Here is a 22,980-nt window from a genome sequence, read left to right on the forward strand (position 1 = left end):
CCCTGTTGACATTCTTAATATTACTCCAAAGCATGAATCAGGCCCTAGCTGGTTTGGCTCAGTGCATAGAGCGTCGGCCTGTGGACTGAAGGGTCCCGGGTTTGATTCCGGTCAAGGGCACATGCCCGGGTTGTGGGCTCAGTCCCCAGGAGGGTATGTGCAGGAAGTAGCTGATCAATGAGTCTCTCTTATCATTGATGCTTCTATCTCTCCCTCCCTCTCCCTTTCTCTCTGAAATGAATGAATCAGAAATAGTGCTACATCAGCACCCATGGTGAGCTTCCATTGGCTAGATGGTGACAAGGAAGCTGACTCTCACATAACCAGGATATTCCAGGATCTCTCCCAGGCCTCCAGGGTCATTTCTAGATTAACATCCAAATGAACTGTCAGAATTCCCATTCCATGGGTGAGGGGAGCCCAGCCCCTCCCCAGAGTCTCCCTGGATTCCTGAAGGCCACTCCCAAGTCCATCCTGCAGCCTGCTCCCACTGGCACTTGGGGCCCGGCAGCCACTGTTCTCTCTGCTTGCCCCTGTGTCACCCCTGGCTTGGAAACCCGCTGCATACATGTCGCTTTTCTCCAGGTTCTGCTCATACAAGCCCTTGTTGTGCAATTCAATGGAAGATTTTATTACAAATCTTGTGTTTGGGAACAGAAGAGTACAACCATTTAAGAGTGAATATTAGACAGAACGGTCCCACAGAGGCACTGGTCACTTTTCATTGTGGAACCTTCCTAATGAAACCCCCCATCTAAAGAAAAACTCTCAAAATTCTCTCTCCATGTTGTGAATTAAGCCCATGTTGCCTGTATGATATAAAAACAACTGCATGGGGGATGGAGGGTAAGAGGGAAGAGGTAATCAACCAAAGACCTTGTATGTATGTATACATAACCCATGGACACGGACATATGGTGCTGAAGGCCTTGGGCAGGGGGCCTGGAGGGAGTTAATGGGGGAAAAGGGGGGCACACATAATACTTTCAACAGTAAAATTTTTTTTTATTTTAAAAAGACACAACTTTTTAAAAAATAGAAAAAAGAAACCTGCATGGGAGACATCTGTAATACTGTCAACAATAAAATAAAAATTTTTTAAAACTGCTGTCAGTTATTGCTTTAAATGGCATTTCCCCCTCCTACTGCATGTTTGATGATATATTAAAAAAAAAAAAAAGCAGTGATTGCATCTTCCATTTCTAGAGTGCCAAGTCAGTCCTAATCTTATTCTAACCCTCCCAAATCCCCTGTGAAGTCATAGGCCGCATCCCTCCCACATTGCAGACAAGGAGACCGAGGCTCACAGAAGGTCATATGACTTGCCTGAGGTCTCCCAGCTGCTAATCAGCAGGGCTTGACCGTGAGCCGGTGCCTGCCTGATCCCTAAGCAGATGTGTCCTCACAAACGTGGTCGGTAACTGCCCCCCGTCGCCCCAGGATGCCTTTCACTCATGCCTCCTTCCTCCATCTCCAGTCTCCTCAGGAATCCACGGCAATGGATTGGTGGAGGGACAATTTCTGGATCATCTTAGCTGTGGCCATCATCGTCGTCTCTGCGGTCCTGGGCCTCATCCTGTTCTGTATCTGCAGGCGGCTGCTCAGACAAGGTAATGGCCATCTCCCCTGGGCAGGCGGAGGGGTGCTTAGATGTGCATTAGGGCTCCTCTAGAGCAAGATTAGTTCCAGGCCTGTATGGGCTGAACTTTGGATTAAGCGTGGTGCATTCTGGGTTTCAGCTCGAGCCCTGCCACTAACGTGTATCCTTGGGCCTCAGTTTCCCCATTGCATAGTGAAGGGAGGGAGGTTAACTAATGTCCAAGGACCCTTCCAGCCTGAAGGGCTTGGGTGCAGGCAGATCTGTTTGGAGGCTCACTGTGCTCCAGGGCTTTCTCTTCACTGAGCTGCTGATCACAGCACCTCCTCTCTGAGACGGGAAAGAGCACCGGTCTGTGTAAAGTCAAAACTGCCTGATTCCAAACCCATCAAGCTGTACACCTTCAATGTGTATAGCTTTCCATATACCAACCATACCGCAATAAGTGGTTTTTAAAAATGGTCTTGAGGCATGAAATATAGACTCGATTTATGATCAACTGGTTTGTCTACCGTGATTGCCTCCTCTAAGATCATACTCTGAATTCTGGTCTTACCCACCTTGGCCAGAGGTTCCTGGCATCCTCAGACACAAATAAGCAGCTGTCTGGAGGTTGGCACTTACTTTAGATTAAGTACAAGTGGTTTTCCATGTTTATATTCATCACCAGAAACATGAAACCCTTGGTTTGGTGGTGTGTTTTCTTGAGGTCGTATCCCTTTACATAACGTCCTAAACCTGGAGGACCCCTGAGGACGGTAAATACACAATCCAGCCACTTTCCCCAGGAGCACCCTGGGCTGGCGGCCCTCCAGGATGAAGGCACTGACCTCCTGCTGCATCAGGACAAGTCTCAGAATCCTGCTTACCCCAGTGCTGGAATGTGAGGGCTGCACATTTGTCATTCTTTTAATCTCTTTTTATTTATTTCATTTTTTAAATTAATTTGAGAGAGGAAGGGAGAGGGAGGGAGAGATAGAAACATCAATGATGAGAGAGATAATCATTGATCAACTGCCTTCTGCACTGGGGATCAAGCCCACAACCTGGGCATATGCCCTGACTGGGAATCGAACCGTGACCTCCTGGTCACAGGTCGATGCTCAACCACTGAGCCACACTGGCTGGGCCTCTTAATCTCTTTTTAGAGATGAGAATATTAAGATTCAGCAGGAGGTGAAGCCTTGGTTGACGTCTCAGAGGGGTTGGTGGCAGAGCTGGGAGCAGAACTCAGGCCCACTGAGCTCCCTGTTTAATGTTCTTTTCTCTCTACCCCTTCATGGTAATTAGTTGTGTGTGTTTTTTAAAGTAATTAGTCTTTTTAATACAAAATGTGTATTCTGGCCCCTGTAGTCCTCTACTCATTTGCCTTCTTAAAATGTCTCATTCTCAGGTACAGACAAAAGTATACGCCTGAACAAAAACTTTACTCTTCTTTTATCTCGACCCACTTTTATTCACAAGCAGTCTGTAATTAATAACTTACATGCCCAGCGCGTCACAAATGGCAAACTGCTTTTCCCGTTTTTTATGTCATTTCCTCCCAACTACACTTTTGCTTACTCATTTGACCTGTATTTCTGAATGCCAACTGTGTGCCGGGCGTAGTACCAGGCAACGAGGAAATAAACACAGCCCACGTGCTCTTGCCTTCACTGGCTCAGCTCAGCCAGCCTGGGTTAAAGTCCAGCTCTACCCATTTTTGGCTCTGTGTCCCTCCATCTGTTTCTTCTTGGTGGTTCTTCCAAATGTCCCGAACCAGCCTGGGTTCTGAGGATTTTTAAACTCTAAAATCACAACTTTTGCTAATTCTTCCTAAGTGAATGATGTTGTTGTTTTTTCCTTAGGAGGGAAACTGGACATTGCTAGACCTTTGAATCAAAGGCATAACGATGAAGAAATGATGTATGAGTAAGTGGGGGAATCCTTCTGCTTTTTAATCCTTCTGCTCACTTCCACTCCTGGGCCTACGCTGCTGTGCAAGGGTTAACGCCTGCTTTTCCTTTGCAGCCAGTGAAATGTCATGTCTGCCGATTTTCCCCACTTTAAGGGGAAATGTCTCAGGGCTTTGGGGGTGCAGGGCACCATCTGTCTCTCTCTGCTCCCCAACTCCTCCCTCATGTCATCTACTTTTTCTACTATATATATATATATATATATATATATATATATATATATATATATATATTTCAGAGAGGAAGGGAGAGGGAGAGAGAGATGGAAACATCAATGATGAGAGAGAAACATCGATGGGCTGCCTCCCACACTCCCCCTTTACTGAGGATTGAGCCTGCAGCCCAGGCATGTGCCCTTGACCGGAATCTAACCCAGGACCCTTCAATCTGCAGGCCCACGCTCTATCCACTGAGCCAAACCAGCTAGGGCTGTAATCTACTTTGATAGAGGTCACAGGTCAGAGTCTGGGTTCTGGGTCCCCCATTCAGGGTGAGTTCTGCCCTTCTTTTTTGAGGTGGATTTACAAATATAATCCTCTAAAAGCTAGTGCGCTGAACAAAAACCAACTTCACTTTTGTATTTTGTAATATCTTTGGGGCTTTATAATTGCTATCTATGGTGGGGTCCCCCAGACCACCCTTAGGCTGGAGGATTCTCTGGGAGGACTTACAGGACCCAGGAAAGTAGTTATAGCTACGGTATGGGCTATTACAGCGAGAGGACACAGAGTCAAATCAGCAAAGGAAGCCCTGGCCCTGGCCGGTAGCTCAATTGGTTAGAGCATTGCCCGTACACCAAAAGTTTGTGGGTTTGATTCCCGGTCAGGGCACATACCTAGGTTGTGGGTTCAATCCCCAGTCTGGTGCATACGGAAGGCAACTGATGGATGTTTCTTTCACATTGGTATTTCTCTCTCTCTCTCCCTCCCCTTTCCTCTCTCTCTAAAATAAATAAAAATCAATAAAAACATATCCTCAGGTGAGGGTTAAAAAAGCCCCCCCCCCCCCCCCGCAAAAAAAAATCAGCAAAAGGAAAAAGGCACCTAGAGTGGAGTCCAGGAGAGACCAGGCACACGCTTCCAGTGGCCCCTCCCAGTGAAATCCCATGGACAGCGCTCCATCCTCCCAGCAATGCACTGTGTCAGCCTGTGCGAAGCACTGCCAACCAGAGACGCTCACCTGGGCCTGGATTTCTGGGGTTTTATTGGGCATCAGTCACATAGGCATGGAGCGCCCCAGAGCTACTTTATCTACTCAGCCTCAGCCCCTCCGGAAGCCAGACTGATACAGCCTGACCCAAGGCCCTTGGCAAACACTAGCAGGCAGGCGCCTTGTTAGCATAAACTCTCTGGCTGGCCCAAGGCCGCAAGTACACAAAGCCACTCTTATCAAGCAGAATATTTCGGGAGCTTAGAGGTTATCTCCCAGGAGCTGGTCAAGGGCCAATCCTTTCTTTGGAATGTACACACCGTCTGAAACAAAATCTAGGCTCTACTAAAATGAATTTTGTTGGGGCTCCAGGGGTCCAGCCAATAACAGGCCTCTTCCCCCACCAGTTCTGATCCACTGAGGAGTAAGAGCAGCGTGTCATGCAGTTAGGTCACCAACATGTTGCCTTTACCGAGGACAGAACTGGCATTGCAGACCGTGGCGCTTCTCCGTGGGAAAGTGCCTTTTCTGATTCAAAACCAGGAGACCGGTCCTGCTCGGGGCACAGGCAGCTCGGCAGCAGCTGGGGTCTCCCCCGCGGGGCCACCCTTTCTCTGAATGGCCGAGACCAGAGCAGAATACTTGCTTTCTGCATTCAGGCCTGCTCCGGAGGAGAAAGTGGGAGCAGCTGGACTTTCCCCACATTTAGGAGTCAGGCACATTCCCGGGAGCAGCTGGACTTTCCCCACATTTAGGAGTCAGGCATATTCCCGGCCTCTCCTAGGAAGAGCCATGGAGGGATGCAGAAAAGGCCACTGAGGGAGCTCTTGCCATGTGTCCCTTTCCCCACTCCCCCGGCAGCCTAAACTCAGAGGAGACCAAACTTCCTCAGAAGAATCTAGTACCACCTTGAACATCGAAGTACAGAGAGAGGAACGGGGTCTAGGTTGGAGTCTACCTTTTTTTTTTTTTTTTTATATAAAGGCCACTCTCCTTTCCTGGAGATAATTTTTTTTTTTAATTGATTTCTTACAGAGAGGAAGGGAGAGGGTAGAGAGCTAGAAACATCGATGAGAGAGAAACATCAACCAGCTGCCTCTTGCACACCCCCTACCGGGGATGTGCCCGCAACCAAGGTACATGCCCTTGCCCGGAATCGAACCGGGGACCCTTCAGTCCGCAGGCCGACGCTCTAGCCACTGAGCCAAACCGGTTTCGGCTGGAGTCTACCTTTTTGTTGACACTTCTTAGCGCAATACGAATACAGAAAATTGCACACAGTCAGAGTACAACTCAATACAGTGCCAAAAACTGAACAGACCCAGGTAGCTGGCACCCAGATTTTTTAAAAAGTTGCCAGCACCTCAACATCTTATATTCCCTTTCAGCCATTCTACCATCAGGATAACCACTATCTGAAATAGTATAGGTTAGTTCTTTCTTGTTTTTAGGCTTTATATAAATGGAGTTACACAGTGTGTATTATTTGGTGTTTGGCTTCTTTTGCTCAGCATTTTGTGAGATTCACTGTGTGTGGTTACAGGCTGTTCATTCGCACTGCTGTAGAGCATTCCACTGTGAGAGGGTACCCCTGTGAATTTATCCATTCAACCGCTGATGGGCATTTGGGGAGTGTCCAGTTTGGGACGTTATGATTAGTGCTGTTATGAACATTCGGACGAGGATATGCAAGCATTTCAGTAGGGTATATATCCAGCAGTGGCATTGCTGTCACATGATGTGTGTACAGTTAGCTTTAGGAGTACATCCATGTTGTGAATCAAAATAGAGCTGGTGCTTACCCCCGCTCTTCACCAGCTCAGGGGAGCCCAGGACGGGGTGCTCCATGCTCTGTTACAGTCCTTCAACGCCCTTCCCTCAAACCCAGCTGCTCTCTGGGCTACGGGGAGTGGTTTCTTTAGGGTGCCGGCTACAAATGGGGTGTAAGACCTAGAAAGGGCAGGCAATGCTTCCAGGTTTCAGGCACCGAGATTTGAATGCTCAAACTTATCCACTTACCTTGACGTTTCCCTTTCAGTCCACGGACAGCGGGCATGATCAAAACCAAACACCAACCCCTCTCTCTTTCTCCCCAGGAATGTTCTCGATCAATCACCAGGTCAGTTGCCCCCTCTGCCACCCAGGGGTTTGCTTTCTCAACAAGATGCCTGTAAGTATATTTTGCTGATAACAGTCCCATTCAGGGGAGGGTAACACATTTATCCAGGTGTCTGAGTTGGCTCAGGCTGCCCATAACAGTGTACTATAGACAGGGTCCCTTAGACCATAGGCACTTATTTTCTCCCAGTCCCAGAGGCTAGAAATCCAAGATCAAGGGGCCAGCTGATTTGGTTTCTGGTGAGGACTGTCTTCCAGCTTGCAGATGGCTGCCTTCTCTACGGCTGCCTTCTTGCTGTGTCCTCACAGGATGGGGAGAGCTCTCTGCCGTCTCTTTTGATAAGGGCACTAATCCTGGTGGACCAGGGCTATAGCCTTGTGACCTCACTTAACATTAATTACTTCCCTGCAAGCCCATCTCTCAGTACAGCCAAACGGGGTTAGGGCTTCAACACACAAATGATGTGGGACATGAGCCTCCAGTCTAGGATTTGCAGATGGCAGCAACCTGTTCAAAAGAGATGAATAAGTGTAAAGGGGTTAGCCTAAGTACCAAGGCTCCCAATATTCAACTTATACATTCACATTCAAATCCCAGCTCAGAACATGAGTGAACAGAAACGTGGGGCCGTCGCTGGGCCTCTCACCCTCCTCTCAGAAAAACTGCCGGGTTTCCTTGGCTGGAATGTTATTGAGTCCTTCACGCAGCTGGCCTTGCCTCATCCTTCAAGTGTCATCTCACATGGCACCACCTCAAAGAAGCCATTCCTAATTTCCCTATCTAAAGCAATCCTGCTAATGTTCTTTATGAAACCAAAAGTGTCTTATGTCTCCTAGGAAGTGTCTGGAGCTTAGTAGGTCATGAGTAAAAATGTTTTACTTGGATGGATAGATAATAATATTAGCTAACATTGATTTGGCATGCACTGTATGTCAGGCCCCAATGCTAGGCCCTCTATAGGCATCATCTCACTTAATCTTCTCAACAACTCTAGGAGGCAGGCACGTTATTATTATCCTCTGACAGGTGAGGACAGTTGGACACAGAGAAGTTAAGTGACTTATTCAGGGTCACACTGCTGGAGCTTGAACATGAACTTGGATCAGTCTACATGAACTCAGACCTGTCTAATTGCAGAGCGCTGCAGAAAAAGAAATGGTGGCAGTTTTCCCGGTTCTCTGAGGAAAACACGAGATTGTGGTCCAGGCAGGTCCCGCTCCCATGAAGAGTGGAGCTGAGCTGTTTTGTCATCCTTCCCTGTAGCCGCTTTGGTCCTTTTGCTATGTACCCAGGCTGCACTGAGTTAACCTTTTGAAACATCATTGTTCCCTTTTCCTTAGCAGAGAGATTCATACATGAGCAATTAGCAATCGCTCAAGAAAACAGTGCCAGTCATTGTGAGGGATGTGCCAAGAAGGAAATATGGTTCGTATCACTTCCTTATGAGAATCAGGATCTGGAGACACAACCCTACTCACTTGGTTGGTTTCTGGTCCAAGTTTCTGTTTTGTGGTTCCCACTGCAGTGCAGTCTTAGGCAGAGGGACGTGGCAGTCAAGATGTCTGACCAATATTTGTCATTTCTTCACTTGGGTGATCCTGAGACCGTGTCGTGTCTGCGCTTCAGCTTTCTTTGTAAAATGGGGATCTGGTCCACCAAGAGATGGAAAGACTACCCATGAAAACCATGCTAAGCCACTTGGTCAAAAATACATACATGCACAAGAGCTTTGCATCTAAGGACTTCTGTGTATTCTAGCCCCACAGGAAACCCCAAGTGAGCCACCACCGACATACTCATTGGTAAATAAAGATAGACATGTGAAGACAGTTTCCATCCCGAGCTATGTTGAGCCTGAAGGTGACTATGATGACGTTGAAATGCCTGCAGCTATGGAGAGCCGTCATTTTGAAACAACCGTTTCTTCTTTTTGGCAAGCTTAAGAGAGTTCACACAGCTTATTTTAAGACCATCAGGAATGGTTGAACTTCCACGGGCCCGGTCCCAGAGGCCGTGGTGACGTTGTACAGCTCTGTAAGATCAACACTCTCTGAACCCTAGCCATGAACAAGTGTCCGCGATCCATGACTGCAGCCAGAGAAGAACACGGCTGCTCAGCCCTGAAGACTGAGCCAGGCCCTGAGCTTCTGTTGAGTGAGTGTCCGCAGCAAGGACTGCTGGGCTTCATGGCTCCCACCGGGGAAAGCCGCTCTGTTCTCGGCCCCCTTCCCTCTCTCCTTCCCTTCTTTGTATGGGTCTAAGGGATCTTCAAGCTTGGCGTTGACTGTGCAGAGCCTCCCAAGTTCCCATCCCCAGCACCACCTCCAGGAGCACAAGGTCTTGTCTCTGCCGGCCTCACCCGCCTCCTGTGCGAGCGTCTGCGGTGGTAGCTGCGTTGCGGCTGAGCGCTCTTGTGTGCAAGTCACCGCGTCAGCCTTGCGAGTTCTTCACGGGTGGGCAGCGCTTTCTGTTCTTGTGAATCCTCCCCACCTACACACACCTCAGACCCCAGTGTCTCTCTGTGACGTTACCAGACTGACCACAGAGATTCACGTTCTCACCCAGATGTTTTCCTGTGCTTCCCAGTTGCACCAGAACCATCAGCAAAGGACAGACGTTATACCACTGGCCTAAAATAAGGTGTCATTTTGCCACGTGTAGAGTGGGCTACGGGAATGGTAGGCTTCCCAGGAAAAATCGTGGGAAACAGGAAAGAAAGGGGCGATTAAATGCAGATTCAAGATGAGAGTTCCGGCTTAAGGCCCTCCTCCATAACTGTCCTTACGGCTTCCTCCCCACATGAAGTTCGGTGCAAACAGCACCAAGCCCCTTCCCTCCAGATCCTGAGCGTCTGGGAGGCAGCACCTGCAGTGTGATGAGCTGCAGCTAAGGAGGTGGCAGGGGCGTGTCCTGCTAAATGCGTGCCCTAGTGTGGTCCCTGAGCCTTAAGTCAGCTTCGTAGATCCCTGAACCCCATCAGTTCTTTCGAGTTGACGCACTAGAGCTCTAGGACTTGACACTTTCTAACCAGACTCACAAGACGCTGATTTCTAAGCAATCCCTGGGAAATACAGCGAATGAGCAGACTTGCAGGGAGCGCAGGTGACCTGTGAAAAGCCTTGGGAGTGATGTTGGATGAGCTCCTCTTGGGGAGATGTAAAGCGTGTTCCTGCCGGATCAAGCTTCCTCCCTCAACCAGTGCTGGGCCAGCGGGAACACATCTTCCTCCCAGGTTAACCTCCTCCTAGACTCCATGGAGACTCCGGCTGCCTGTCAGCACCTCCTTATTTTAGGCCAGTGGTTCTCTCACTATGGCCTTCTAGAAATGTGGTATTCAACGCACCGAAGAGAGGACTCTTCTCAAATTAGAGAAAATAAGTTAGCAGACGGAAGTGTTTTACATGTATGCTTTCCTCTCATACATGTTCGGTAAGCCATCCACATCCATCTCAATCCCTGCCCTTATCTTGCTCCAGGCACTCATGAATGACCTCACTGATGCCCATGAGCTCAGTACCCCCTCTATTCTGACGAGTTCCAAATCACAGACTTTAGCTGAGCTCTCTCTCCTCAATTCCAGACTGAGTGGCTTCCAGGGTATCTCCATATGACTCTCCCCCTGTCCCCTCAAGTTCAACATACTGTATATAGGAAAGAACGAATTCCCTACCCCGATTCCAAGGCCCCTGTGCTCTGCCAGCTTCTTCACTGCTCAAGTCAGAAGCTAGCACGCTGTCTGGAGTCCTTCTCTCCCATGTCCCCACCTCCTGTTGACTGCACCTCTCAAAGAGCTCGCCAGTCAGTCCACATGTCTCCATCACCGTGCCTAGGTCAGGTGTGACCAGCACTTGCCAAGGGAACTCCAGCAGCCTCCCAACTGGTCTCCTGCCTCTGGTGTCTCACCCCCCAGCCCCCTTTCTACATGGCAGCTTGTAATTTTCTAAAGTGAACATCTGACCACTTAATTCATATGCTTAAATCTCTTCTTTACCCATTATCCTCATAAAAAGCCCCAAATCCTTAATATTGATTACAAGATTTGTCATCATCGGGTCACTGGTTATCTCTTGCCAACCCTCTCCTTCCACAACCCCTTGCAACTTCCACTCCATGTAAATTTTTGTTCTGGCCATTTGACTTGATCTCATTTGTGGTCTCTCTTGCCCTTATGGCTATGCACAGTACCCTCGCCTATGTCTGGATTCTCCCCCACCTTCTGATCTTTCCCATCGCTGCTTAGATCCTTTCCTCACCACCCCAAATGTGGGTCTGGTGCCCCCTTAGATGCTCTCCTCTCATAGCATCAGCATGCGGTAATGACATGCCTACCAGTCTTTCTCCTCCACTGCACTGACAGCAATATGAGGGCAGAGGCTGCATCTCTCTCCCCCACATTGTTCTCTCTGTTCCTATTCAATGTCCAGGCACTTTGTAGATGCTCAATAAAGACGCTGAATAAATATCAATTGAATGAATGAATAAACTCCTCTGGGATCTCACCACTCCCCGTACTTGGCCCTATGAAAATACCTCTGCATTATAATTGCCTGGTTACATTTCCATTCTCCTTTTTAAATCTGGGTCTCCTATGGGGTGGAACTTGTCTGGATCACTGTTATATATTCCCCATCTCCAGCACAAACCCTGGCACATGGTAGGCACTTCATAAATATTTATTGGATGTTGAACATCAAACAAGCATGTGTAATTTGGTTGAGATTTTATACCTGCACTAAAGCCACATTTTTTGCCAACAAAGTTGTTACTAGTTTGGATGATAGAATTAAATATATCAGGATTTCATAGGACCTAACTTCTGTGTACCTTAAACCCCACAGGAAACCACAAGTCAGCCACCAGCTACATATCTATAGTAATAAAAGCTAATTAGACCAGACAACCTTCCAGACGAAGCCAGGGCTGCGAGGGAAGCTCAGGTCCCGGGTGCCTGCCGGTGCCAGCAGCCAGGGGAAGGAAGGCCTACTCTTGCATGAATTTCGTGCATCAGACCTCTAGTTCATAGATAAAGTTAGAAATAAGAAGATAAAATGGTAATAGAAGGAGACTTGACTTGGGGTGTTGAACACACAATACAGTGTAGTGATGATGTGCTATGAAATTGTGCACCTGAAACCTGTATGATTTTGTTAACCAGTGTCACCCCAGTAAATAAAAAGGAAAAAGAAATTAAAAGATATGTTCCATCCTGAGCTCTGTGAGCCTGAAGATGACTATGATGATGGTGAAATCACTACAAATATTAAAAACCATCGTCTTAAAACAGCTCCTGGTCAGCCACTATGGATTCCACTCTTTTCAGCAAAAGCCTGAGATTTTTCTGTATGGTCCACTTCTTTCTCTTGTCTCCATTGGTGCAATTTGTGTAGATCCTCACCCAACTCAAGGGTAGAGCATATGACCCAGGCTGACCAATCGAAGATTCCCATTCTCTTGGCCACAGTGACTGATTGGTTGATTCTTTGAGTACCAGGGCAGGTGTTCTTTGTCACAGGACTTGAAGCTAACAAGCTGGACACTTTCCATGTAGAACCTGTCACAGAAGGCCCTGAGCTGAGATAAGAAGAGAGTTCCGCCCTAAGCTGGTTTGGCTCAGTGGATAGAGCGTTGATCTGAGGACTGAAGAGTCCCAGTTCAATTCCGGTCAAGGGCACATGCTGGGGTTGTGGGCTCGATCCCCAGTAGGGGCTGTGCAGGAGGCAGCCGATCAATGATTCTCTGCTATCATTGATGTTTCTATCTCTCCCACTCCCTTGCTCTCTGAAATCAATAAAAATATATTTTAAAAAAAGAAGAGAGTTCAGATTCTTATGGCATTGTCTGAGCTCCTGTCTGCTGCCATGCTTATGTGGGCATTACTTCTGGGTTTTTCAGTTACACAAACCGATATTCTTTAAAAGCTTTCACACTGCCCCTTCAGACCCATCCTTACCATCACTGCCTAATGTTGGTCTTGTAGTCCTTCATGTGGCTCAATGCAAAAGCCTCTCAACCGTTCTCCTCCAATCCATCTCCCACTTGCTGTCAGAGTGAACTTTCCAAAATACAAATCTGATTGGGTCCCGGCCCTGCTTAAAATTCCTTGTTCCGACAAGAATAAAACCCACACTCCCTAGCACACCCTGCAAGGCCCTGGTTACCTGGTCCCCACCGGGCTCATTTCAGCACCTCCTCTCCTCCCACCCTGAACTGACCAGCTCCCCGAAACATCAAAATGGTTAAGGCTTTGTATGTCCTCTTCCTTGTTCTGGGAACCCCTTCCCCTCCTTCTCTACCCACTAAACTGAGACTCGCCCCTGAGCACCCACCGGAGCACCGCGTTCTCTGAGAGCTCTTTCCTCACTGGGGCAGGTGCACCCATCCTCGGCATTTCTCTTGCACTTATCACAATGCATAGTGACCCACCTTGTGGTTACACATCTCCCCTTCTCATTGGCTATTGGGCTCCTGAGGATTAGGATTATGTCTTAGGGTGACTCAACATTCAGGTTTGCCCAGGACAGTTTTGGCTTTTGTTTGACATCTTGGTGTAATTATTAAGAGCTCCCCCTTTTTACTCTCAAAGGTGTCCTGGTTTGGATGATAAATGACCTGTTCACTGCACTTCTTCATGATCAGGTCAGTGTCTACACAGAGTGAGAGTTAAAATATATATATATATATATATATATATATATATATATATATATGTATATATATATATATATATATATATATATTTTTTTTTTTTTTTAGCCCAGGTTGGATAGAGCGTTGGCCTGCGGACTGAAGGGTCCCAGGTTCGATTCTGGTCAAGGGCACATACCTTAGTTGCAAGCTTGGGTCTCCAATCCCTGGCCCTGGTTGATCCCTGGCTCTGGTCAGGGGGCCTGTGTGGGAGGCAACCAATCAATGTGACACATCAATATTTCTTTCTGTTTGTCTCTCCCCCTCCCTTCCACTCTCTCTAAAAATCAATGGGAAAATATCTTCGGGTAAGGATAGGCAAAAAATACCAAAACAAAACAAAAACATATATATGGCAGGTTTTTTTTTGTTGTTGTTTTTCAAATAAATGCATGAATAAATGATCCTCCCTAGGTCTCATTTTCTTCTGAATTAGATGTTTCTAAATTCTTTATTGCTTGAAGTGGTTCAAAGAAAGCCAGTACTCTAAAAGACGAAGACCAGCAATTTTGGTTTACCTTCCCATTGAAAGCAGCCTCCATATGGAATTCCACGCTTAAACATATTGGAGCCTGATTAACAACTCTAGAGGCCATGACCAGCTGGGAGCCCGGTTATTGGCACACATACCTTCTCTACTGAAGATTCCGTTCCCTCAGCCCCACCAGGGGCTGGACCATCTCCCAACAACAGATACAAAATAAGTTCCGCTTGTTCTTGTGATGCGTGTTGCATCATTATTATTATCACTGATCAGATAGGGCCCCTGATTTGTGGTATGCTTCCCTTTCCAACTTATCCCACCCATTTCCCTGAGTGCAGGCAGCAAGCTCCGCCGTGGCCAAGCGGCGGCGTGAAGACTCGCCTAGATTTACACTTGGTTGCCGAAAACTCTCCACCATAAATAACAGATAATTGTTATTCATGTGACTGTGGTCACATTTCATTTTACTAACAGATGCAAAAGCTTTGGAAGAAACAGCCAATTAATACTGTTGCATCTTGACCCTTCAACTGTAAAACTCTGCTTTTTATATTTACCCACATCTTATTGCCAACATTTAGTGCAGTTAGATCAGCTACTCTTGAATAGTCTACAAACAATAAAAAACAACCCCCAATAACCTTGGCCACTTATAAAGTGACCTCTAAACAGCCTCTGAATTTTTTTTTAACATTAAATGTCTTAGCATCTTTTTTTAATTTTTATTGATTTCAGAGAGGAAGGGAGAGGAAGAGAGAGAGAGAAACATCAATGATGAGAGGGAATCATTGATTGGCTGCCTCCTGCACGTTGGACTGAGCCCACAACCCAGGCATGTGCCCCCGACCGGAATCGAACCTGGGACCCTTCAGTCCGCAGGCGGACACTCTATCCACTGAGCCAAACCCGCTAGGGCTCTCTTAGCATCTTTTTACAAATTGGGTGTCAGTGGAACATGGCTTAGGTTTTAACAAAAATTGCAGAAGGTAGTATTTAAGAACAATGAAATTCCCCTGAGGGTAAAAATGTTTATTTGCATAACTTGTATACCTCTACCTCTCATGAGACACCAAACAAAAATAAATTTTCCGATACATTCAATGTTGTACTCTACCACACTATTTTCAGTGACCAAAAAAACTCCCTCTGAATACATGAAAAATAAATATTAGCCTGCATGTCTTACCAATGTTTAGAAAAGATATTGAATCAATATTTCATAGATCAAATCTGTGGTATCACTGGACTAGTCTAATAATAATTCCGCAATTCTTTGTAAATTGAGATTTGCCTGAGAAAAACAACCATATACAGATTTTTTTTTTAAAGTTCTGTTTTAGCCACTTGGGAGTGCAATTTTTCAGCATCTAGTAAAATTGACAATATGGACGCTCTATGTGACCCAGCAGCCCCACCACAGGAGACGTGCCCTTTTGAACTTGTTGGTACCAGGTCTCCATTGCCCTCTTAAAAAGCTCTCAGGACACCAAGGAGATTTTGCTTATGCAGAAGATATCTCTTGATATTTAGCTTATTGGAAATTAAAACCGAGAAAGAAATTAAATATTTATTAGTTAATTTAAAATAATAAGTCATGTTACTATACATAACATATTCATTAAAATAATAATGTTTTCCCCAAGCAAAAACATTAGTAAGGAGCATGCATGGCATGGTGTTAGATTTTTGCGAATCTCTTTAATAACGAACCTAATCAAAGGCGCCCAGATTCTCACATCTGCTTCTGTAGTAAATCTGTTGCAATGTAAACTCCATGTGGCCTCTGGAAAGCCCCACTGTACATTCAGGAGAGAGGAAGCGTGAAGAAGGGCAAATAACATCAGGATTATTATGAAATTAGCTTTGATCTCATGACCCAGACCACACTTTGAGAACCAGGGCCCTAGAGAAACTCAAGCACATGCACAGCGATGCTCTGTAGTATTGTTTGTTATGATGAGAAAGTGGAACCAACGTTCATCTTATAGTCCATCCACAGGGGACTACAAGATCCATGCATGCCCGACCGGCGTGGCTCAGTGGTTGAGTGTCGACCTATGAACCAGGAGGTCCCGGGTTCAATTCCCAGTCAAGGCACATGTCCAGGTTGCTGGCTCTATCCCCAATGTGGGGTGTGCAGGAGGCAGTCATCAATGATTCTCTCTCATCATTGATGTTTCTATCTCCCTTCCTCTCTGAAATCAATAAAAATATTTTTAAAAGATCCATGCAGGCTGCACTATTATTGATTTGCTCACTATATATTTCCAGTTCTTAGCACATATTAGTATGTGGTGGGTACTCCATAAATATTTGTGGAAGGAGGGAAGTGAGAGAGGCAGCAGGGAAAAAATATAAATATTGTTCTGCAACTTGCTTTAAAAATTAACTCTATTTTGTGAACATCTTTTAACAGATGTCAACATTTAGCTCACATGGTAGAAATTGCCAAAAGCCATAAGATTCTTGTATAACTAATACCAGTAAGCTTATTTTTCTACTGTTTAAAAGTAAAGGTGTATTTCAGATTTTTTAATCTGTCAATCACCACAGGCTGCAAAACACTGCCATCTAATGGTGCATTAAGATGACCACACATTATGGGCAGAGTGATCCTTGTTAACAAATTTTGCCCATATTTTGTTTGGGGGTATTCTGTAATTCAGACCAAAAATAAATAAATCAATTATTTAAAGGTCTTTCTGAAAATAATATAACCAATGTAGATCTCTTTGGTACCCCTGAAATTTTCTTGTACACTGAAGGATTTTCTTAAGGTAATTTCAGTAAAATTTAACATTTCTCAGATCGATCATACAGCAAAACCAATGGTTAAAACAAATTACTAGATTATTTTGTTCATGTAAATATCTTTCTCTCCTCTTTTTTAAAAATATTTTTATTGATTTCAGAGAGAGGGAGACAGAGATAGGAACATCAATGATGAGAGAGAATCATTGATCACTGCCTCCTGCACGCCCCCCACTACAGATCAAGCCGGCAATCCAGGCACATGCCCCTGACCAGGAATCAAACCATGACTTCCTGCTTCATAGGTCGATGATCAACCACTGAGCCACACCAGCAGGGTCTCTCCTCTTTTCTTGACTTTGTATGGTCTCTCATTTACATGGTGAGAGATTTTAAAAAGTGCAGGCAGAAAAAAACAGCAAAGTATAGTAACTGCTCAGTAACTGTTTGTTGTTAATAAGAAAAACACATTCATAGCCTTTTTTTCAATGCCTTTTTTTGTTGTTGTTCAATGATGTATCCTCAATGCCTAATACATCTGAGGAGTCCAATAAATATTGTGGAAGGAAGGAGGCAAGAGAAGGAGAGAAGATGGAAGGGAAGAAGGAAGGCTGACTGTGTTTAAAAAAAGATAGAAAGTTATGATCTTACAGTGCCTTTTATCTCTGTGACTCAGGAACATTAATAACTATTACAAAAGGGGCCATGGATTATTAAGAAGCTTTCAAAGGCAACCTAAAACCATTACTCTGACAATGAAGGGAATCAAGTTTCCTCACCTTCTATCGCAATCAAGCAGGCCTGCCCTAAACATGGCTCTTGGGGCCCTCAATTTTCAAATACCCATTATCTACGTCTCCACATTTATGAGTCTGGATAGGGAAAACTCATCAAAACATGAAAATATTCACCCATCAACTTCCAATTAGTCCCCTTGCAAAAATCCCTCCCCACTTAATATTCATGTCTGTCCCCACCTCTCTAGTTAGCATCTTGTCCCTCCGGTGATGTAAACGTTGTATAATAAAATAAAAATACTGTGCAAGGAAAATTTATTTCAAAGTAAAACTGCAAATCTTGCAACAAAGGAAGAAGGGTTTCCACACAGTACGTAAAAGTGATGGGGGAAATTGCTTGAATCACAAGCAAAGCCACTGACGAATGAGAATATGGCAGAGGAAATTGATACATAATAATGACAGATGCTTCATGTTCTTGTTTATCCATTGCTACATAACCCATTTACTGGCTTAAAACAACAATCATTTCATTCTCTCTCACCGTTTCTATGGTCAGGTTCCCCCTCCTCACTCTCAGGTACCCAGCCCCATTTAACCCCTAACACATCTCTGTTGCCCTTGGGATACTGCCAAAAAGCCTACCGATGGTTTTCCAAATATCCTGTGGTCCGATCTTTCCAAGCTCATCTCATGCCACCCTGCACCCCTCTTGTTGACCACCTACACTGGTCTTCGGTTTCTCAGACGACTTGCCAGCTGCCACAGGACCTGGCACATGTAGTTCCTGATGCCGGTAACTCTCTTCCCCTATAGCCTCTGCTACTTTGCCTGTCCAAAGAGCTATCTCATTTTTCTGGTAAAAATAGTAACAAACAAACAAAAATGTCTTTTCTTGCCATCGCCCTATGGGCCTTGTAGTAAAGGCTCCCTTCCCACATTCCAACAGGTAAATCCAGCTGCCAATCAAAGCACCTCATCCCCCGGAAACAGGGATTGGCCCAGGGTTGGACATGTGATCCAAGCAGTCGCTACAGAGGCACTCCCTCGGTAATCCTGGGCACTGGGACACATCTCTGCGTGGGGAAAAGAAATCTGTGAAGTCAACACAGAGAAAAGCAAGACTAAGAGATGGAGAGACAGAAAGGAGTCCTGATGACAGTGTTTAAATCCCCGAATTCTGGCCTTTCCTGAAGCCAGTCTACCTCCCTTGACTTCCCTGTTATATGAGACAAGTTATGCTCAAGTTAGAGTTGGGTTTCTACTACTTCACTGTTCTTCATCTTAGGTCAAGATCTTCTTTTAGAAGCTCTTCGTGTGCTCTCCAGTCACCACAGTTATCGTTTTTGATTTCTTCATGGAATTGTTTAAATACCTCCCCGTCAAGTTCCGTGAGAGGCCTGAGGTTTTGCTCAACGTTCACTGCATCACCAGTGCCTGGCACTCCATATATTTGTAGAACAAATGAATTACATAACAACTTCACGCTTCTGACAGGGCAGCGTATTAAGCCCAGAACAGATCAGAAAGGAGAGTTCTTTGTTCTTAAACACTCAGCACACACACACAAACACACAAAACTAAAAAGCCAAAATAAATCACTCTTTTAAAAAAAAATTTATTGAATGATTTGAGAGAAACATCAATTTGTTGTTCCACTTATTTATGCATTCATTATTGGTTGCTTCTTGTATGTGCCCTGACCGAGGATTACAATCTTGACGTATCAGGGCCAAAATAAATCACTCTCAACATGACTCTATCTTTCTCAACAAAAATGTAGCTACTATTGTTCCCCTGGAACTCCATTTTCATTCTTCCTCTGGTTTAAGTGTATCTTGGTTCTTAAAACAAAACAAAAATTAAAACCAGAAACCTTTATTTTATTATTTTAAAGTGAAATAAGAAATAGAGAAAATGTTCATAGTTACATTTTTTTCGGGGGGGGGGGGGGGGGGAGAAGAGCAAATGGAGAGAGGTCTAGCCCTACCAGATCTTAAAACATACTGTATTTAAAAGCTCACAATAATTATAACAGTTTACTATCAAAGAAGAGACAAATAGATAAGTGAACACATTGGGCCAATTAACTGAGTGAGGGAAGTATAACTGATTAGCTCAATTTAGGGCCATTCTCACCCTGGCCAATCAACAGTCAACAACCAAGGGAGCAAACTCTGTAAGAGTAAGGATGGGAGAATTCCTCGGGAAATGAAACTGCTGTGTGTCCCAACAAGAGATGTCTCAGCTTGGGCTCTTCCAAAAGCCAAGAATGAAGGGGCGGGGGTCGGGGGGGGGGGGGGGGGGGGGAGGCTGTTGTAGGGAAAAGGGGGGATAAATGGTGAGGAAGGAGACTTGACTTTGGGTGGTGAACACAGAATACAATATACAGATGATGTATGATAGAATTGTACACGGGAAGCCTATATAATTTTATTAACCATTGTCATCCCAATAAATTCAATAAATAACACAAAATAGATAAGTGGACAGAAACATACTCAAAATACATAACCAAACACATGTAAATTTAGTTAATGATAAAAACAGCATTTAAAACCAGTGTCGAAAAGGAGGATGACCCATTAAATGGGACTCAGAGAGGTTAGGTAACTTGCCCAAAGTCACACAGCTCCTACGTGGGTCAGCTATTGTCTGACTTTCTGACTTCAGAACTAATCCTATCCTTGTTTATCTCTATTTGAGACCACAATGGCATGCAGAGGGTGGGTGGTTGAGGGATTTAAAAGGCAGAACAAAAATGTAAAAGTATTTGATGGTGTGGTCCGCCCGGACCCACGGTGCCGAAGCCGGCCGCAGGCCAGTCTAGGACCTCCGGGGGACTCCACACCTCGGCGCTACCTCGCGCACTAGCGCCGGCGCCGGACCCTGGAGGACAGGACTCACGCGAGGCCCAGCGTGGGACCAGCCGGCCAAGTCTGCAGAGGAGACTCCAGAGCCCGTGGAGGCGGCCTAGGGGAGCGCGCGGGGGTGGCGGGCACAGCGGGGCCGAAAGGGGGTAGGGCGGCCGCCTCCTCGGGGAGCACGCCGGAAGCGGCCGCCGCCGGGGCGTGGTGTCCGAGATGTTGGCTCCGCGCCCGAGTGAGGAGCAGGAGCCCCGGGAAGGAGGCGTGGAGGGGGCCCCAGTGGAGCGGGAGGCTGGGGTGGCCTCGCTGCGTTCACAGAGCTGGGGACCCCAGCGCCCCATCCTCCCGGGAAGCGGGATGGACAGCAGATCTTCCGAGGCAGGAGGCGGACCCCTCTTTTCTCCAAGTGGGGAGAGGCTGGGGCCTCCGGGATGTGGGTGGCTGTTGCGTGGGGCTGGGCCTTCCCCCTCTTCTGGGTCTCGGTGTGCCCTGCCCACGGCCCTCCCCCTGCCGCGGCCCCCACCCCTCTAGTATGTTCCATTTCTTCCTGTGGGTATGGCAGACTGCATCTCCCCCAGACCCAGAATCAACCCTCAGGCGTAAACGGACCCTACTCCTTGCCCAGCGCTGTGGCAGTCACGTGTAGGTGTAACTTAAGGTACGACATCTGGTTCCTACGCTCCCGTTGGAGAGACTAAAGGGGCTTAATCACAAGGAACAACAACAGCCTGTAATTATTGGAATCGAGAGTCTAGGTCAGTGGTCGGCAAACTCATTAGTGCGGCTCGCGAGCCGCAGTTTGCCGACCACTGAACTAGGGCAATAAACTGTGTGGTTCAGACATGTGCTAATATTTGATCTAAAATATTCGCACTGTTGGAGTTCAGAGGAGGGAGGGCTTTAGGCTGGTCTCTTCCTGGTAAAGGTCTGCGTGCATATCCTTTTAGGAGTAGCTTCAACAGTCATTTTCTTTGGGAAGCCTTCCAGGATTGCCACCTCCCTACCTCCATCCTTCCGTTTTTCATATTTTCTAGCTTATTTAACTAGTGCTTACTTCGTGTCTAATTCATAAGCACTTACTACCTTGTTTCAGTTGTGTGTGTTGGGAGGGGCGGGGCGGTGGGGGGGGTGTTGTCTTCCAAGCCCCTCTCCAGGCAGGGACTCGGTAGATGTTTAGCATCACCTAATGCATACACAAGAATATGAATTAAAAAGGATTGAAATGGTTAGAAGGTACTAACTGAGGTGAGCCTGCCACAGTGGAAAGTAACTGTGTAAGTCAGAGGTTGAAAAATGATGGCCCCCTGGCCAGCAGATACATTTTCATAGCTCATGCTGTTTGTTTTTATTTAATTAGTGGCCAAAACTTTAAATCAGGCCATTTCTTTCACATCCACTCACACAAAAATCTAGATTTTTTCAGTATTTCTTGAAAAATCAGATGTGGCCAAACAGGGCCCACATGTCTACATGGTGCTATTAGCAGGAGTTGAGTAGCAATTCACTCCTTTAGACTCTATAAAATGTCCAAATTCCCCGTCCCCACTAAAGCCATTGTCTCCCTGACACTGAAGCTAAGTGTCAGTGTCCTTTATCATCTGGTTTGCTTCACTCCTGATTAAGTGCCTGGCCTCTTGCAGCCATTTGAGTTCCTAATTCCAGATGTAGATAGAGGTGAGTAGAAAGGGTATCACAAGTAGGAGAGTGATGGGCAAACAGATGGAATGGGGAGAAGCATAGAAATGGGGAAATTAGGGAGGATTCTAGAGCATAGGTTTGTTTTTTGGTGAGTTATAGAGTAGAGCTATTGTTATGGGTTGAATTGTGCCCCTCCCCAAAAAATATATTTGAGGCCCTAATCCCCAGTACCTTAGAAAGTGATCTTATTTGGATATAGGGTTGTTGCAAATGTAAATGGTAAGATGAGGTGAATTAGGGGGGTAGAATGGGCCCCTATTTCAATGTGACTGGTGTCCTTTTAGGAATATGGCCATGTGAAGGGTCAGACACAAGGAGAGAGCCCCATGAAGACTGGTGATGCATCTACAAAGCCAGGAACACAAGGATTGCCAGCTGTCACCAGAAGCTAGGTGCGAGGCATGGGACAGTTATCCCTCAGAGTGTACAGAAGGAAGCCACCCCGCCAGCTTCTTCGTTCAGACTTCTAGCCTCCAGAACTGTGAGAATAAATTTCCGTTGTTTAAAGCCTCCCAATTTGTGGGACTTTGTTATGGCAGCCCCAGGATGCTAATACAGTGCAGTAAGTAAAAAAGAGGCTATTGTTTCCTTTAATAGGTGATAGAAAATTCATGGTAGACTTTTTATCATTGGTGTCAGGGGAAGCAGTGTTTTAGAAAATTGTTTGTTCCGACAGTGTTACCAGAATATGATTTTTATCCTTCATTTTGTTTATGTGGTATATCAAGTTTATTGATTTGTAGATAGTGTAGCAACCTTGCATCTCCAGAGTAAATCCCACTTAATTATAGTGTATGATCTTTTAATGTATTGCTGGATCTAGTTTGCTAATATTTTTTTGAGAATTTTAGCATATATATTCATCAGGGATATTGACTTATAATTTTCTTTCTTTGTAGTATCTATCTGGTTTTGCAATTAGGATAATGCTGGCCTTGT

General features: G+C 45.8%; 1 protein-coding gene across 1 annotated transcript; it reads left to right on the plus strand.

Annotated features, from left to right (window-relative positions):
- The first annotated feature begins 1,297 nt into the window (after positions 1-1,297).
- On the plus strand, positions 1,298-13,377 carry SCIMP (SLP adaptor and CSK interacting membrane protein). Its single transcript, XM_079796907.1, has 4 exons — positions 1,298-1,610; positions 3,445-3,508; positions 6,798-6,871; positions 8,579-13,377. The coding sequence occupies exons 1-4, from the start codon at positions 1,442-1,444 to the stop codon at positions 8,761-8,763; spliced, it is 492 nt and encodes a 163-aa protein (XP_079653033.1). The 5' UTR covers positions 1,298-1,441; the 3' UTR covers positions 8,764-13,377.
- The last annotated feature ends 9,603 nt before the right edge of the window (positions 13,378-22,980 follow it).

Source organism: Cnephaeus nilssonii, assembly GCF_951640355.1.
Source record: "Cnephaeus nilssonii genome assembly, chromosome: 19".
Classification (NCBI taxonomy): Eukaryota; Metazoa; Chordata; class Mammalia; order Chiroptera; family Vespertilionidae; genus Cnephaeus; species Cnephaeus nilssonii.